This window comes from Scomber japonicus, chromosome 8, assembly GCF_027409825.1.
Source record: "Scomber japonicus isolate fScoJap1 chromosome 8, fScoJap1.pri, whole genome shotgun sequence".
NCBI lineage: Eukaryota > Metazoa > Chordata > Actinopteri > Scombriformes > Scombridae > Scomber > Scomber japonicus.
Window position 1 is genome coordinate 10555790 of NC_070585.1, and position 17045 is coordinate 10572834.

At 41.2% G+C, this 17045-nt stretch overlaps 2 protein-coding genes across 7 annotated transcripts in view; one reads left to right on the forward strand and one right to left on the reverse strand.

Annotated features, from left to right (window-relative positions):
- The first annotated feature begins 2845 nt into the window (after window positions 1-2845).
- Window positions 2846-9324, forward strand: LOC128362972 (cysteine-rich and transmembrane domain-containing protein 1-like). Its single transcript, XM_053323850.1, has 3 exons — window positions 2846-2971; window positions 6199-6518; window positions 8501-9324. The coding sequence occupies exons 2-3, from the start codon at window positions 6218-6220 to the stop codon at window positions 8602-8604; spliced, it is 405 nt and encodes a 134-aa protein (XP_053179825.1). The 5' UTR covers window positions 2846-2971; window positions 6199-6217; the 3' UTR covers window positions 8605-9324.
- A 3133-nt stretch (window positions 9325-12457) lies between these two features.
- The window catches only part of tenm2a (teneurin transmembrane protein 2a), a 150681-nt gene continuing 146093 nt past the window's right edge, over window positions 12458-17045 (reverse strand). For all 6 annotated transcript variants that reach the window (XM_053324494.1, XM_053324493.1, XM_053324492.1 and 3 more), the window contains 9 exons: window positions 16772-17007; window positions 16376-16672; window positions 15573-16130; window positions 15179-15448; window positions 14572-14982; window positions 14284-14394; window positions 13746-14013; window positions 13329-13459; window positions 12458-13195 (listed from right to left, as the gene is read on the reverse strand). In XM_053324494.1, the coding sequence (XP_053180469.1) occupies window positions 12458-13195; window positions 13329-13459; window positions 13746-14013; window positions 14284-14394; window positions 14572-14982; window positions 15179-15448; window positions 15573-16130; window positions 16376-16672; window positions 16772-17007 (3020 nt within the window). The remainder of the gene's footprint in view (window positions 13196-13328; window positions 13460-13745; window positions 14014-14283; window positions 14395-14571; window positions 14983-15178; window positions 15449-15572; window positions 16131-16375; window positions 16673-16771; window positions 17008-17045) is intronic.

Sequence of the window (17045 nt, forward strand, 5' to 3'; positions counted from 1 at the left end):
CAGTCCAGGAACATTATGCATTCTACAAACCCATGTATTGATATAATGTGAGAATGATTACAATAACACATTATAATAGCCATAAATCCAAATGAATAAAAATAAAATTAATTGAACTGCGCCTCATACATTACATTTAATCCAGATGATCATAACTCAATTGTAAATGTAAATGTTTATACAGTAAATGCTCTGTTTGCTCTTGATATAAAATTTCTCATTTTATCTTATGGAAAACACATTCAGTGGTTTAACTGTCAAACATACATAAAATATTGTGATGGAAAATGTTGGCCTTATATCCCTGTAAACAACTTCCCATCAGATGATCACCCCTGCATTCCCCCTGAGTTTAAATGTACCCTTGTAAACTTGCTCCATTGGCCTTTTCCACAGACAAAATATTCCCCCTTTTCATCTCCTCCCCCCACCCTTTCCCCCTGCTCCCCTTCCAGTTTCCCTGTAAGAGGGTTGGGTTAGTCTACGAGGCTCTATTTTTGTCAGCTGCTCCCCGTTGAAGCCGATGGTACAGGCTGGGGCTGAATTGCCGGGGTGACGATGTAAACAGACACTCAAACACACAACCTGCTTGGCTACATCTATCTTAACTGGGAGGGGACAGTGGCTGAAGTGAACCACATGCTCGTCTCATACATGAACACACGTACACAGACTTACATTTACACTGTATTTACATTAAGATTACAGGAATTAAGCAAACTGTTCTTGATTGTGGCTTCTGATGAACATACCAGTAAAATAATCCTCAATTCCTATATCACCACTGCACAATTAAATCTGTGACAGAAGCTACTCCTAGTTTCTTGAACTGCATTAGATTTATGTAGTGTTTGAGAACAAGTATCATGTCTAACTTAAAGTTTAGAAAGTTACAAGAAATCCTAGGTAGATTTTGATTACTGTAAAACCTACACTGAAAGCAAACATTGGCCCTCCTAACTATACAAACAAAGACAATTAACGCAGGCTGTACTACGTAGCCATGTATTTAGCATCCTCTTAGGATAAAGCTCATTATTCCTTTACTCTTTGTTGCAGAATCTCTTACATACCCCATAGGACTCTCATAGGAGTCTTTTAACAGCTGTTGCCTAAGTATTGCTTAATATGCCACCAGTAGCAGTACCTTTCACCAACATCTTTTCCATGCATAACTTTGTACTAGCTATGAACATAGCTTGTATGATGTGCTATGTTAATGGTCAAGTTCTTCTTTCTTGGGGGCCACCACTGGTCTACAACTCAGTGGCAACTCATTGTACATATGCACTGTACGTGCCTTATCACATGTTGTTATGTGGTCTGGTATCACCTTGCAGAACAGAGTTAACTTCCTTTTAAGTTCCTCTGTCAATAGCAGCTGTCATGATGCCTGACTGCTGGTATGCTACTATATTCATACTGTGCTCATGTAATGTGTAATGCAGGGGCTGATATGATGTTTCACAATCTGTCTCCCAACCCTTCCATGCCTTGTATGTGTGCAGTACACATGCATTGGGCTGTTTATTTGACAGCTGTAATTTCAACGAAATAACAGATAATATAAAACTGACAGATGTAATGCTGCTACATTATGATTACTTAAACTTTTTCTGATTTGGACAAAAATACTGAAATTTTGACCATCACTCTCTATTGTGTACTGTATGTACATACAGTATGCATGTGTTTGTAAGTGTGTGTCTGTGTGCCTTACTCTGTCAGGGAGCTGTCTTGTCACCGCCCACCCAAAAGGAGATCAGACACCCACAGAGTTGAGGCTCCTCACGTGCATGGTGTCACATGAGCCATAGCTCTCTCTTGTCATAACAGAAACTGAGCAGACTCAGAAATAAGTTGCAGTAATTAGAACTTGATATAATCACAAAGAAATTGCCAGGAGCATGTTGCTCTGATACTTTTTAAAGTATTTCTAAGGCATGCACTTATCTTTTGAAGTTATCTTTTGCTGAACTTTGCCTGCTATACCCTTTGTACCACTGTTATTTCGATAACATTTAAAAATATTTCGTGCTACAATGTGCTTGCAATCATTGCATCATTATGCAATGATTGCATAATTGAATGAAAGACAAGGAAGTTGTCTTCATAATACTGTATTTATAATCAGGACTGTGCTCTGAGAGCCAAGGATAGTTCAAAAATAGAGTTTAAAACACAGACTTTGGCAAATATACCAGCCTACATTACAACACAACAGTTACACAGTCCCATGCCAGTTTAATACAGTGCAAGAAACCAGGAAACTGCTAGGAGCCACATCTCAGAGAATAGACTGGGAATAGACTGCCATCTGCTGGGAGTCAAACAAAACTGCATTTACCCAAGCAGGGCAAACTGTTGTGTGGTGACTACTTTAAAATATGTGCTCATATTCTCATATAATTTGATGAATTTAGCAGACAATGCATAATTATAGATTTATTTATGATAGTGAAATGGTAAGAGACAGCAAGTTTCCACAAGGTTTATAAAATCATAAATCAAACTTTTTTGGACGAAAGCAATCAGGTCACAAATGAACAAATAACGTGAGACAATTATCTTGACTATTTCCTCTCCACGTACTCGTTTCGTCACTGGCTTGATGAGGTAGACCTTTTTTTTTAAAATCTTTTATCTCTAGTGTAGTCAGATGATCAGATGATCAGGAGTCAGTGCTTTGTCCCTAGCGTCCCCACTCATCGCTCTGACTTGTGATTGGACCCTGTGTGCAGCGGACGCGGTAGCAGCCAATCACGTGTTTTGTTGCACACGGAGCGAGCCCGTGGCCGTTTCCCTCAAATGACGTCACGTTCCGCAAGCGCTACGCACTCGGCATCTGGACGAGAGGAAGGGGGTCGCTCATTGCGGTAAAACACTCATAAACAGTTAAGATAGCGGGGGCTTTCTGTCTAAATAGAGAATACTGCGGTTTGCGACAGACCGGGATATTATTTATTTGAAGGTAAGTGGTCCATACATGTCCGTTACTCTTCAGTAGGAGCTTAGTCATGATGAATTTAGGGTGTATGGAAAACTGAACTGTGCTACAATGGGTTGTGGCCTGCAGGTGCCACTTTTATTCGCCTTAGAGGCTTATTAATATTTCCTAAACATTTTACTGATAGCCTGACCTAATGCCGGATTCCCAGCGTTATTAATGCGACTACTGCTTCAAAACCTAATATTTACTTTGCGAATTAAGCCAATATGAATAAGCTAATATGGTATAATAATGAGCTGGCATTAATAGCAAAGCAGCGTTGGGTTAATGCGTAACTCGTGAATAGGGGTTAAAATGGACTTGAGTTTGAATCAAACAAATGTGTTCTATTGTACTACATTGTTTATTTTGTGTTTTGTTTTTTTCTGTATGTCATTTTTATAGTCTGTGTGTTTGCCTCTGCGTGAAACACAGTAGTGACTCTGAATCTTCATAATTGGGTCCATTGGGTAGTCTTCATATACAACCATCCTCTTTGTGTTGGCTTGTTTCTCAACATAGAGAAAGTAAACACAGGCTGCCAGGCTACAGAGCTGCTGCTTAACAAGGACAGCTCAGCTTCTGTAATATAATGAGGGTCTTTTAGTATAAACCACCAGGCCAACATAGACTTGTTATTTTGGCCTGCCCATAATTTTTAGTGATGAGAAAAATCTATAGGACATATTACCCTAAAGTTGACATCATGTGGTTAATTTCTACATTATCTGTTGAAATGTATATGATAATAATAATAATAATAAGAATCACAGGAATTTGTTTATCCATGTCAGTTCTCATCATGAGAGAACAGTGGACTTTATGTGAAGAACATTTAACTCAGCTTAACAACAGCTGATATCGCCAACCCTGAATCAGTTTCATAAAGTTGCATTTAATTCTGTTTGAATCCCCTTTCTTTATTCTACTCAGACACTGCTTTACTTTAGGTGTATAACTTCAAACCTTGATAAGTGACCTTTTTTTAATTTTTTTTTAAAGCAAAAATCATCTAATGCTTCCGCTCTAATGATACATTTGTTAATGAACCGACTGTGTTTCTTCAATCCTTTGTCAATGTTTACAATGCCATTAGGGTTAGAAGGAGCTGTGTAATGGATTCAAAGACCTCTCATGTGCACTTTCCATGTGTTTGTGTGTGTCTGAATATGATACTATCACCATATATTGTTGTGGAAACATAGTCCGGGTTCACTCACGTATTCGGGCCAGTCCGGCAAGGGAAAAACAAATGACACACATGCAAATGTGCACACAGTGAGATAGTATAGATGGTACACGTGCTGTGCCAGTATGAGTCAAGACCTGGGAATTTTTTCTCATTAAAACTTAACCTGATACCAAAGACTAGTGGAGATTCAAGTGAGTACAATAAAGACAAGGTGACATACAAAATGGTGTCAGATTACTGATTATCCCTTTTAAAGAAACCCCCTCTCAATGTTTAGCCAGGAGTGTAACACGGTATTCACACCCATGACTCCTGAGCTGGAACAAAGGTCAATCGGCAATCAAAGCCTCACTGTTAACAGGGAGAGGGAAGGTTCTCATACTTGTGTTATTTTACTCATCAGTGCCTTAAGGTACAACGAAAACAGATCCCAAGGTGTCGTTCTGTTCCCCCTGGAGCACTGTTACCATAGTAACAGAGACCTTGCCATCTGTCAGTGGCTTTCAGAGCACATTCAGGTGGTGAAATGTCCAGTCATCTCCACAGTTTGCAGATGCTAAAAAGGGTACTTCCCTTTTTAAATCATTCAGTGTTTCCTTTTGTCTTTTTAATCTCACATTCTGATGGTGTTGACAAATTATGATGAAATAGACCATGTATCATATCCTTAATTACAAAACACTGTACAAAACCAACCCTTAAAACAACCAAATTAGGTAATCAAATAACCTAAAGAATAAACTAGATAATAAGTATATAGATGAAGGCACTGGCAACTGGAATTGTGTCAAAACACAGATAGGAAGGAGGTGAGCAGCAATGAATGCTGTGCTATTTAGATGTTTACAGTGTAAATATCCAAAGTGACAGAGGAATCCTGGGGAGGTTTAGCAGGGTAGCACCTGGCCCACTCTCTGCTGTTATGGTTGTTCTACATGAGCAAATCCTCTGATGAAGGCTAGCATAAGGGCTGTGATGGACCCATCAGAATCCATTAGTGTTTCCTACTCACGAGGTCTGGAGTGGAACAAATAACATGTTGACACTGACCTGATCACACACATTTATTGCACTGCCAAAAGGTCTTACAGTGAAGTGAGACCACCATAAGACCTTTTTCTGTTTGTTTCCGTGTGAAGTGTGAGACTTCATACCGAAACAAACACAATGTGAATGTGTGATCTTGATAATATGTCATGTCATGTTCCAGAGGAAAGAGGAAAACCAAGTGTGAACATATAACCCAGTGTGGGCCTATATGTGCACTGCGATCTCTTCCTCATCTCCTTCGCTCTCTCCCTCGTGGTTCATTTGATTAGCATCACTCAGCATACTGTGAAGCTGCTTCCTCCATTTGCAAAGTCCATGTGTGAACAGGAAGATAATGGTGCTTATCTCTGGTAGGGCAGAACTAGGTTGTGATTGACCATTGAATCATAAGACACCTCAGCAGATTGTAAAATAATATGCTGTGCTTGTCTTTCCCCCCCGTGGCTGTGGAAATGATGGTTGTTTTATTTTCCTGTATGAGGCGGCAACAGGCATGAAACAGCAGGAGAGTGCATTCAGGGATTTGGGAAGACAGCTATATGCTATGTACTTGTCTGTTCTGGGAAAAAGTTTTGTGCTTGTCAGAAAATATTGTGCGATTGTATGAAGACTCAGAGGAATTAATTACCTAATATGGCAACTATATATATATACTACACAACTATATATATATACTACACAACTATATATATATATGTACTGTAGATGTTATTAATCTTTTGCATCCAGTGTGTTTACTTTTAATGGCAGAATGAAAGTAAGTAAACACTAAAACTAAAAAGGTTGTTTTGTTATCTAAATATTTGACTGACTTTGATTTTTTTACCTCTCCCTTTCAACTAGCAGAATCAGAGAGGGAACTGATAAAACTGAAATGATACTCAACCCCATTGTTTACTTGGCAGGATCATTTAAATTGAAACAGAGCCATTATTTACACAATCTGTCATATTTTCTTGTTTTTCAGGTGACTGTCCAACACAGAGATGAATTTTGAGCAGCCCCCTCCATACCCTGGTAATGCCCCCACTGCTCCAGGCTACCCAGGCCAAGGCCCTCCTCCACAAGGCTACCCACATCAGGGTTATCCTCCACAAGGATACCCCGTGAACATGGAACAGCCTAATCCAGCTTACCCTAACTATGCTGCTGGACCAATGGGCCCTGGAGGCCCTTATCCTGGGCCAGGGCAGCCTCCTTATCAGGGATACCCTGGACAACCACAGTTTGGCTGGCAGGGCGGGCCCCCTCCTGGACCTATGTATGGGGAAGCTCCCAAAAACACAGGTGAGTGGTAGTAGCACACAACAGATAATGTTGTTAGAACAGAATGATTGGAAGACCACTGACATTATGAAAAGTGCTATCATGATGTGTGAATATGAAGAGACTCAATGGACAGCTGTGACCTGCAAGGTGAGGGTCACATGACCAATGAGGTTAAAACAGCATTATAACTATAATAGTTTACCACTGACTGATGTTCACACACTTTATTTGTGTAGTTTATTTGTGTTGTGGGTACAGTGGACACATTTCAGTAGGAAGTCAGTATTGAAAATGATGTCTCCTACTATAAAAGTGTTGAGTTGTTTCCTCTCATATTTCATATTTCATATTTATGATGATGATGATGATGATATTTCTCCAGAAAGACAATATGAGCAAATGTAATGAAAGTCTTTTGCTGTGCAACAGACCCACACATTAAAGAATCTGTAATATTATTAGAACTGTAATACTGAAGGGATCTTCTTTCAAAATCTGATAAGTTATGTTTGCATGAATATTCATAATGGATATGTCACATTTTAGAGGGAGGCTTGCTACAGGTCAAGTTGAAAAGAATAAAAAAGTGTTTCCCTTGCTGAAGAGATATTTATTTTGTAAATGCTTCTTCACTGTTTACCTTCTTCAACAGTAAAAGTAGGCAAACTAACAAGGCTACCACAAAATAGTCTATCAACACTGTCTTTCAGCTGTCTCTGTGAGTTACACAACCCTTACCTTGCAGGTTGTAGTGGTTCATATGGGGTCTACCGAAGGTGTTTCCCCGGTATACTTTCAACAGCAGTGCAACACTGCTGCTAAATGATTAAGACACAAATCCGTTAATTAAATGTTTTTTTCAAGTTAAATTTGGAAATCTTCCTTATAATGTCGACTTTAAACAGACTTCCAACTTTGACTTTAAAAGTGCATAAATTGTCATTATGTAGAGTAAGCAATTAAGGTTTGAAAAGTGCGAAGTCGAGCGAGGTTTAAGATAAAAGGTGTGTGAATGCAGTGGCAACTCCCAACTGAGCATCCAGAATAAACTATAATGCAAGCTGTGAAACAAAAAGCACACATGACATTGTAAAATATTCAAAGTGAATATGCAAAGAGAGTCTTCTTTCAGGGAGCATAGTTAACACTTTCATACACTAAAGCAAGCAGTGAGGTGTTACTCTTGTAACTGACTCAAGATAAGCCTCCTCTGGCTGATCAAAGGAGACTTTTATGCTATCAAGGTTGTTACTTTGAGTCATTTTGATAGAGCTGTTCGCTATTAAATATTGGCCAATCATTAACCAGTTCTTTGTCATGTCATTATCAGAGGCTGGTATGATAAGTGGTTATCTAACTTCATTTTATCTATTGACCAAGAGCTGGTCACCCAGGTGACACAGTCAGCCATGTTATGAGTCAGTGCACCTGGCTGTTAAAAGCTGTAGTGTTTCCATCCACATGAATGATTAAACACAAACATGAGGAAGGGGAGATGTATTCATTGAGGCCTGTTGTTTGCCTTGTTTTTTCCCTCTGAGACAGATGGTAAACCCTACATATGGGTAACATAATCCTTTAACATGACTATTGATTTAAGGGGAAATAAAGCAACTGCTGTACGTGTAAAAGGAAAATGCCTCGTTGGAGCACAAAGATGTGAAGTTGTGAAAGCTGTAATTTCAACTGCCCAACGATAGCCCAAAGCAGGGTTAATGTTACTCAACTGTAACACTGTCTGATCACGGCTCTGGGCTTCTATGGTATTACCATGGTGATATGCCTCCCATGATGAACATAATTAGAGGAAAATCAAGGCGGCCATGGTTACACTTGAACCGCTAAAAACTTGATGACATACATCTGAGATTTTTCTCTGGTTTTTATGCTGTTTGAGAAATGAAAGTGATTTCTACTCATTGCTTTCTTCCATTTGTACCTCTCTTGTCGGTCCTTTTTGGCTCATTTCTTCTTCTTCTCCTCTCTCACTCTCTCTTCAGTGTACGTGGTGGAGGACAGGAGACGAGACGATACAGGAGACACATGCCTGACAGCCTGCTGGACAGCTCTGTGTTGTTGCTGTCTCTGGGACATGCTGACATAACGCTATTCCCACAACAACCCCCCCATCCCCCGCTCGCCCCCCATTTGTGTGCCTCGAAACTCTACCAACCCTTCCCCCATCTGCCTTAAACCTCGCACTCACTCGCAACCACTCCTCCATTTCCCTCTACAAGTCTTTTGCTCGTCTATAAATAAAAGCCTCGAACCCTTAAGGAAGTCTCCTCCCAGAGCCCCTTTCTGTACCCTGATATCAAGCCCACAGCACTGACTGACTGACCCTGTCCAGGGGCTACTCTGTAGCAGCTTGTAACTGAGCTTCTAGACATCGCTAACCCTGAATCTCAGGCTCTTTACTCTTATCCTACACGACACATGACACAGACAGTACACACACAGACAAGGTGGATACACAGTAACACATGCACATATACGGTATACTTGGATCTCAGGCTGACCTAGTGTGAGGCTCTTTGGCACTTTATGATGATTACCTCTGTAAGATACTACTCCTGCCTGCCCTTTTAACCATCTCTAACCCTCCCTTTACCACCTTCTAATGCTACTTCCCATCCTGCAAGAACAACCCTGTATCCCGGACCCCCATAACCCTAAAAGCCACCAAGACCCTGGCTGCTAATGAGCCACAGGGTGCTCTTAAGAAGCTGATGCTTGAAATGTTTCCCTTTCATTTGCACAGAAGCTGACGTATGTCTTCAGGTGAAATCACATGACAATAAATGGAATGCATTTTTGAAGATGACAGTGATTTATGTTTGATTACTGTTAACATCCGATGGCCACAATGTTTTTCTTTTTTCATGGTGATCTTGATATGAAAAAATATTCCATTATTTTTATTACATACCTTGGAGATAAAACTGAAAATGTGAAAAAAATGTTGTGATTGCTCAACAGAAGAAACCAAATGACCTGTTGGATGCCTTTTTGCTTTAAATACGACTCTTGCATTAAAATAATTTGTTCCCATGAAATTGAAGGCATTGTTGTATGTTTTTTTTAAGTGGGAGAATGCAGCAGTGAGTATGTGAGGTGAAAGGAGAGAGAGAGTATAGATCAGTATGTTCTTGTTATTGGTGTGGGGCCGGATGCTTTTGACTTGGTTTCCTGTCTGATGTGAAGCCAAACCACTGCTGTGATAATTTAATACGATGTGTGCACTGATTGTAGCACGATTTTACACACAACTGACAAAGGATATAAAACAGGATATTTCACATACTGTTTTTCTAAGATAGTGGAGGAAAGTAACTAAGTAGATTTACTCAAGTACTTTACTTAAATACCATTTTGAGGTAACACTACATTTGAAAGCAAAGAATTGTCCTTTCTTCTTTGTAGCATATATTTAACAGCTTTAAGTTACTATAGTAACTTTGACAACTAAGATTTCATGTACAAAACAACATTTTAGAAAACATGAGGAACATAAACTGAATCAGTTAAAATTAGACCCACCTTGATTAGTAACAACCTAAAAATACTGCATATAGGCCTATGTTAATGCTTCAGTAATAACAAAATAAAATAACTGACAGAGGTCATTCTGAGTAATGAGTACTTATTGAGTACTTTTGAGTATATTTGATTCCTAATACTTTGTTGCTATACATTTATAGATTTATATTGTTATTTAAGTTAATGTTAATCTAATAATTAATCTAAATACCTCTCACCATTTCCAACAGAAGGGGGGGCATCTAAAATGTAATAGAACACAAATAGAAAAGAACAAAAGTAACATTTATAAGAAAAACAATTATCTACAAGCATTTGAAGTAAGGTGAGATCTCAGTGGTTACTTACAAGCACATCTGATTCTGATCTACTGTTGTCATGTATGTATGCATGTTAAGAAATGTGAGCAATACGGTTGGAAAAGGAGCTATGTGTGTGGTTGTTGATGGAATGACATGAAATCTTCATCATTTATTTCTTTATTTTTTTCAAAGCAGAAAATCTGGAGCAAAAATTGACTTTATCTGTGAGACTGATGCACCATTAACATAGCAGGAAACCAAGTGTTTTAATCAGTGATGCTGTCTGGTGTACCAACAGCTATCTAAACAATATCTTTGAAATGCAACTCATGTGAATGTATGTCAGTCAAGTCGGGTGGAATTTGCAATCACAAAAAGAACATTAATAGTTTCATAATGCAAAAATGAGATGAAAGTGAACTACACATCGCTCAGGTGAAGTAAACAATTATGTTTTATTGATAAGGTTCTCAGAAGAGTCTCGTTTCAGTGAATGTATAAGAATCATCCTTTGATAATACTGATTTGGTACATTATGACATCCAGCACGAGTCTCTTCACAGTGAGAGGGATCCATTACTGCTACTGCTGTTGGGATCTAGGACAGAAACATCTCTGCTTCCAAACAAAAAACAGTCAAAAACAACAAACTGGGGATTGATATTGTAGATATGGAATATTAGAGTGCCACAAAACTCTAGAGTAGTAAGACCAGCTAAAGATTTTGCACATTACAAGCCACTTCCTCTTAGAAATATAAAACTTGATATTCTGAACAATATTCTACTGTGCTGCATAAAGGTAGGTCTATACACTGTACATCCAAATATATTTTGAAAAAAAAAAACAGATTTCACAGTTTTAAAGACTTTATTTAAAGTATAAACCGTTTTTTTAAACACTTTATTACATAAATTATTCTTTTTGAGAGTGACTATTATTTGCCCTGGCAGAAAACTGAAATTAATACAAAAACAAATGAACATTTCTTACATATTTTACAAAAGAAAATAAACTCATCCATTAAAGTTCATTTTGAATAGAACTGGTGACTCATTCATGATTGTCATATAGTACTAAGAATAAATAAATTAAAAAAGAATAAAATGAAATAAATACTAACTTAGCATGTATTCTTGACTGTGTGAGTGGTGTATTTGATCGTTCTGTACAGAAGTGCCTTGGTGAAAGTCTCACAATTCTACCGCGACTGAAACGTACAAAACTACGGCATCTACAGTATACGCAACATCCTGAAATTTAGTGTAGTCGGACACATATGTAGTAATATGATTCTTCTCCCCATTTCAAAATAAACAATGCTGTGCGATACCACTGTCCACAAATATAGCCATCATTTTTTTGACTTTGTTTTTTTAAAAAGTTTGTTTTTTGTCCATTAACAGCTTGGATTTGTTCGAGGATGCCGTTAGCCTGTGTGTTGCTTGGTTGGATGTGCGCTGCCTCAGCAGCAGAGGACTGGTCCATAGTGGACGATGGGAGGCCTGAGACAGGGAGACGACTCGTAGTATTGGACGACCTTTAACATTGCCTTGTATGTCGCTGTTCACGACGTCCTCCTTTAATATGTAGTTGTAATGGCAGCACTCTGGGGTGGCTTTGTCTCCACTTTGGTCCCTTTTCCTTTAGTGTCTGTTAGAGACAGACAAGCCTTCACCGCAGAAGCCAGCACAAAACAACTCCACCATGTGTTCAGTAGCTGTCATGGCCGCTCTCAGTGTGACCCAAAAAATATGGGCGAAAATATCAATATCTTTTTTAAAAAGGGGAATCTTCTTATTCATTAAGCAACAGTTCAGTTCTTCAGTGCTTTTTAAGTTGTTCAAAGTTTTTTTTCAAAAAACAGAACCGTTTGACTAAACTTTAAATTTTTTGCCTGTGGCAGTAAAATGAACAATAATATGTTTTCTGTTAAGTCATTCTTTTCAAAAGTTCCCTGCAGCGTTCCGTGAGTAACCCCATTTGTTGGTTAATTCTCCATGGGTTTTGAGAGGAGTAGGGTTGAGGAGGCTGGGTAGGAAAAAGGAACAGGATCTAGAGAAGTGAGAGGGAGAGGGGGAAGAGTCTGCCCTTCAAACAAGTTCAGGTGGGCTGTTACCTCTTGCCCATCTCGTTCTGTCTGAGGAACTGGATGTTGTTGCTGCTGTCAGCCAGTTCTGGATACTGCTCCACAGGCAGTACATAGTAGCCATCGTAGCCCTGTACTCTACCTGTTGTTAGAAGTTGTTGTCTCTCCCCCTCCGTCCAGAGGCGACTGCCACCCTTCCCATCTCTGGCCCTCTGCTGTTCCTTGGCCCAGGCCCCAGCCAAGGCCCTCTGCCTGGCCAGTTCCAACAGTCTGACTTTTTCCTCATCCACCACATCCACAGCGAGTCCATACCGAATGCTCAGTACAAACGACGGCACTGCAAACTCCACAGTCACTCCTCTTCTCGACCGGCCACTCACCGTTACATTGATGCCACTCTCTAGTGACTTGCGCCCGTTGGTAAGCCCCAAGGCCAACAGGTCGCTGTCAGCAGAGCCCACTTTCACAAAGTAGTGACAGTCCTTCCCGTCCTGGGTGTAATGAGTGCCTTCCAGGTACTGGGCACCATTCAGCACCAAAGCCACTTTACGGCTGTCATCACTGGCCAAAGCTGACACGCCAGCCACCACTCTGCCTTCCTTCAGTGCCAGCATTACACCGCGGCCTATGATGGGGGTGCTGGTGCCAAACCAGTGGCCTGGCTTGTCCTTGCGCCTGCGACGTTCTTTGTTGAGGAGACGGCCCTCTAGGGCCATGAATGCCTGGTTGTGACGCTCTGCAGCCTGCTGCACACCAGTAATGAGCTACACAACAAAGAGTATTAAGAAAAGCATTAGCATGAAAATTGCTGACAAAAGCTGAAACACTATAATGGTTTTGATATTGTATTTCATGTCAAAAATGGCCTTTTTCTTTTTTGTTCACTGCAGACCATACCTGTCCGTTCTCACAGTGCTGGGTTGCCTGCAGCTCATATGGTGGCTCCACAAAGTAGAGCGAGTGTCGAGGGAACCCTGGGATTATGTTACTGAGCTGAAAGCCAAACATCACCAGCCAGCTCTTCACATCTACAACAGCAGATAGGGTGGAAAGTTAAACATGGTGGCAAATGAATCACTTTTCACCATAAAAAACTGACAGCGTGTTTCCTTTTTTGTCAGCTGGTGTTATGCAATTATATTAGCTACTGTGCCAGCTGTTATACAATGTCACTTGCATTAACTAACTTCTTCTAAGGTTGGGAGATATTAATAATGTAAGGATATATCAAGCTATGTTGAACTTGTAGTGGTGATTTACATTTGCCTGTATGTTAAGCATTCATTGTGTCTATTATAGTGATCAGCCCTTTACCTGTGACGTAATTTTTCACATCCAGCATGTCACTGAGGGGGTTGTTGTTCTTGAACATGTAGAGATTAAATGGAGAGGGATCTTTCCCTATCTTGGGCCAGATGCTGTAGTCTGGTGAAGTCCAGCGTCCAGCAAGGACGTCGTAATCCCTTTGGGTGAAGTGGACAAGCTTGGTCAAGGGGTCGTAGAGACCTCCGTGAAATCCAACCACCAGCTGGAACTCTGGGTTAGAGTCAAGGTACACCTCTCCGTAAGCTGTGTACTGCACCTGGGTAAAACAAGCAGAGTCAGTTTGTTTTCAGTGAGTCTCAGCTCTTCTCCTGATGGAAAGGTCAGGGTCAGTTACAGACCAGTGTCTGAAGCTGATAAGGATTTAGTATCTTGTACAAGGACATTCTGGCACAGCAGATGGTAGGGGCATTTGTATTATACAGCTTTCTTGTTGTTTTCCCCTTTTTTATTTTTTATCCACACAAAAAGGAGCAATAACTCAATTTTTATAGCAATACTATCTGCTGATTCATAACCACAGTATTACCTGTTTGATCATCTGTCCATTGCTGCTGAAGACAGCCAGGGGTGTGCCGGTGTTGTCAGAAGCTATGTAGTACTCCTCTCCACTGCTCACCTCCATGGCAAATAGATGACCCTGTTCATGAGGTAGAAATTCAGTTTATTTTCATTATGTTCCAGGTTATAGTTTTTGCCATAAATTGCCTGCCCTGCATCAAGTTTCCCAGAGAAGATATTCAGTATTTGCTCATGTATAGTAATATGAGAACAGGATACTGGTAGATCTCACACATCTCTGTACATCCACACCTACCTGCAGGTCATAGTATAGCGACGAGATGTCCGAGCTGGAGTGGTTAAAAATGTGTGTGACCCGGGTTGGATGGTTGAGATCAGCGTAAAAGAACTGTAGATGCTGTCCCAGGCTGTTCCTTGTGGAGACCCTGCGACCCAGCCCGTCGTAGTGATACACAACGCTCCAGCTGACAGGGCCTCGATTGTAGGCCCTCAGCAGCTGACCTTTTGAGTTGTAGTCAAAGATGTCTGACCCACGCTGGCTGAGGTAGCCATCTTCATCAAGTCGGTACTGGACATCTCCCAGGCGTGTGATGCGATCCCGGAGGTCATAGCGGAGTGGCAAGATCCGGGCGCTGTTCCCAGGGTTCAGGAGGTGGAGGTTGCCATTAAGGTCGTAGCTGTAGCGCCAGGTAGACCAGTCATTCACCTGAATAAAACAATAACATATTACATGAGATTCAGTCAGTTTTTGCCTGTGTAAGAACCATAACTACTTCACTCAACAATAAGTTTAAGTTGTAATGTCAGTGATAGATTATATATCATATTAGGTGTCATGAACACTTCAGCTTCTAAAGACAGAGATCCTCAAAATAATAACTCTCTCCCCATGGGATATTCACCTTGACTCCGCTGAGTTGTCCATCTCCATCATAATCATAGCGGTACTGAGTGGTGTTGGCATATGGCCCGATTTTGAGCTCCCTTTTCACCACCCGTCCCATGCTGTCATACTGCACTGTCATCCAGTACATAAGTGAACGGAAGATCTCGTACTGGACCTCCTTGATGCGACCGTGAGTGTCGAAATGCTTACTCAGCGTCATGACAGCTGTGGTGATGATCTGATTGATGTCGTAGTAAATGACCCCGAACTTTCCAAAGTGCTCAACCTATAAGGATGGAAAGGTTTAGAGAAGAGAGAGTAAGTCCTCGGGCAGCCAAAAAGGTATTGATACTGAGGAAAGCACAGATAAAGGTTGTCATTTGGTACATCATTGCTCAAAATTTCTGTACCTTGCCAGAGATTTCATCATATCTGTAGAGGTCAACGGGCAATGGTGTCTCACTGATGACTGGCTTCATGCTGGCTATACGGAAGCTGTTGTCATGGTAGGTGTAGTCGAACCTTGCATTGACCATTCCCTCCTCACTGAAGCGATAGATCTGCTTGTCAATAAGCGGACCCATTTTACGATAGCGGATGGTGCATGAGAAGCCCCCGCTCTGCAGATTGACCATCTTCAGCACACCAGCTGTCTCATCATAGCCGAAAGTGATAGCAGTGCTGTCGTACACAATCTCTGACAACTTGGCCAGCTTGCCGTACTTGTAGAGGACACGACGACCGGTGCCCAGGTAATGCGTGGCCTGGGGCCTGCCATCCTCACTGAAGTCATGGATAATAGACGCATTGCTCTCTGGGGGGTTGTAGGTGTTGCGGATGTAGCCCACTGACACGTGTGTGAACATGGTGTGGCGGGCCACGCTGGGCATGGTGACAGCTGTGACCCGACCTGAGGCGTCAAACTCAAAGACATACTGTCTTTGGCTCTGCAGGAGCAGCACCATGGACTGGAAGCAGAGAGGGAGTCAAAATAGGGATTAATATAATAGCATTATGAATGGGTGACTTGCCTCCTGTGAAATAGGACCAGGAGTAATTTGCTCTCAGCTGAAAAATTTGAATCTTCATAACCATGAAAATGATGTATTATATCATTCAGTTCTACAGTCTAAATTACTATCCATTCTTGCAATTTACTTGTCTTGGTGAAGTTTAATTCTTAGATGACAATGTAAGTGATAAATGGACTTACTTTGTCAAGGTAACTGTAGCTCCACACCTTCCCATCCACAAAAGAACGTGACAGGATGCGTCCCTGGGGGTCAAACTCTGTCCTCTCGCTCATGCTCCCCCTCTGCAGCCCAACAAGCTGACCAGTGGTAGAATAGGACACATTCACTACTGCCAGGCTGCTGCTGGGCAACCACATTGCAGGGCGGCCCTGAGCGTCGTACATGATGCGTAGTGTAAACTTGCGGTGATCGTCGTAAATCTTCTCTGTGCGTGTGTTGCGGTCAAAGTCAATGGAGAGGAGATTACGGCCATGAGCCTAAAAAAAGGACAGAATGGAATTTGAAACATTTCTGAGCTTTACTTGATGCTGAAATGTAAAGCATGTTCTATCTATATCTAGATTTAAATGTCTCACCCTCAGCTTCCTGCCAAACACAGTGACCTTGCCCTTGGTCTGCTCTTTGCGCAGACGCCACTCAATAGAGTTGAGTCCGTTGTCTGTTGGCAGGGTGATGTTCCTGCGACCAATTGTAGGGCTGACAGAACCTGCCAGGATGTGGGGCTCTGTGTGGAAGCTAATGCCCATTCCATTGGCGTACATCACTCTCAGGGTCCCGTTGTTGCACAGTTGGTAACTGTTCCTTACCTGGTCTATAGGGGGAGACAAGTGAACATACTGTAAGATAGGC

Excerpts from the sequence above, each read along its gene's own strand:
- LOC128362972 (XM_053323850.1), top strand. The coding sequence starts at position 6,218 with ATGAATTTTGAGCAGCCCCCTCCATACCCTGGTAATGCCCCCACTGCT. Across the intron at positions 6,519-8,500 it reads GGAAGCTCCCAAAAACACAG|TGTACGTGGTGGAGGACAGG; the intron begins GTGAGTGGTAGT and ends CTCTCTCTTCAG.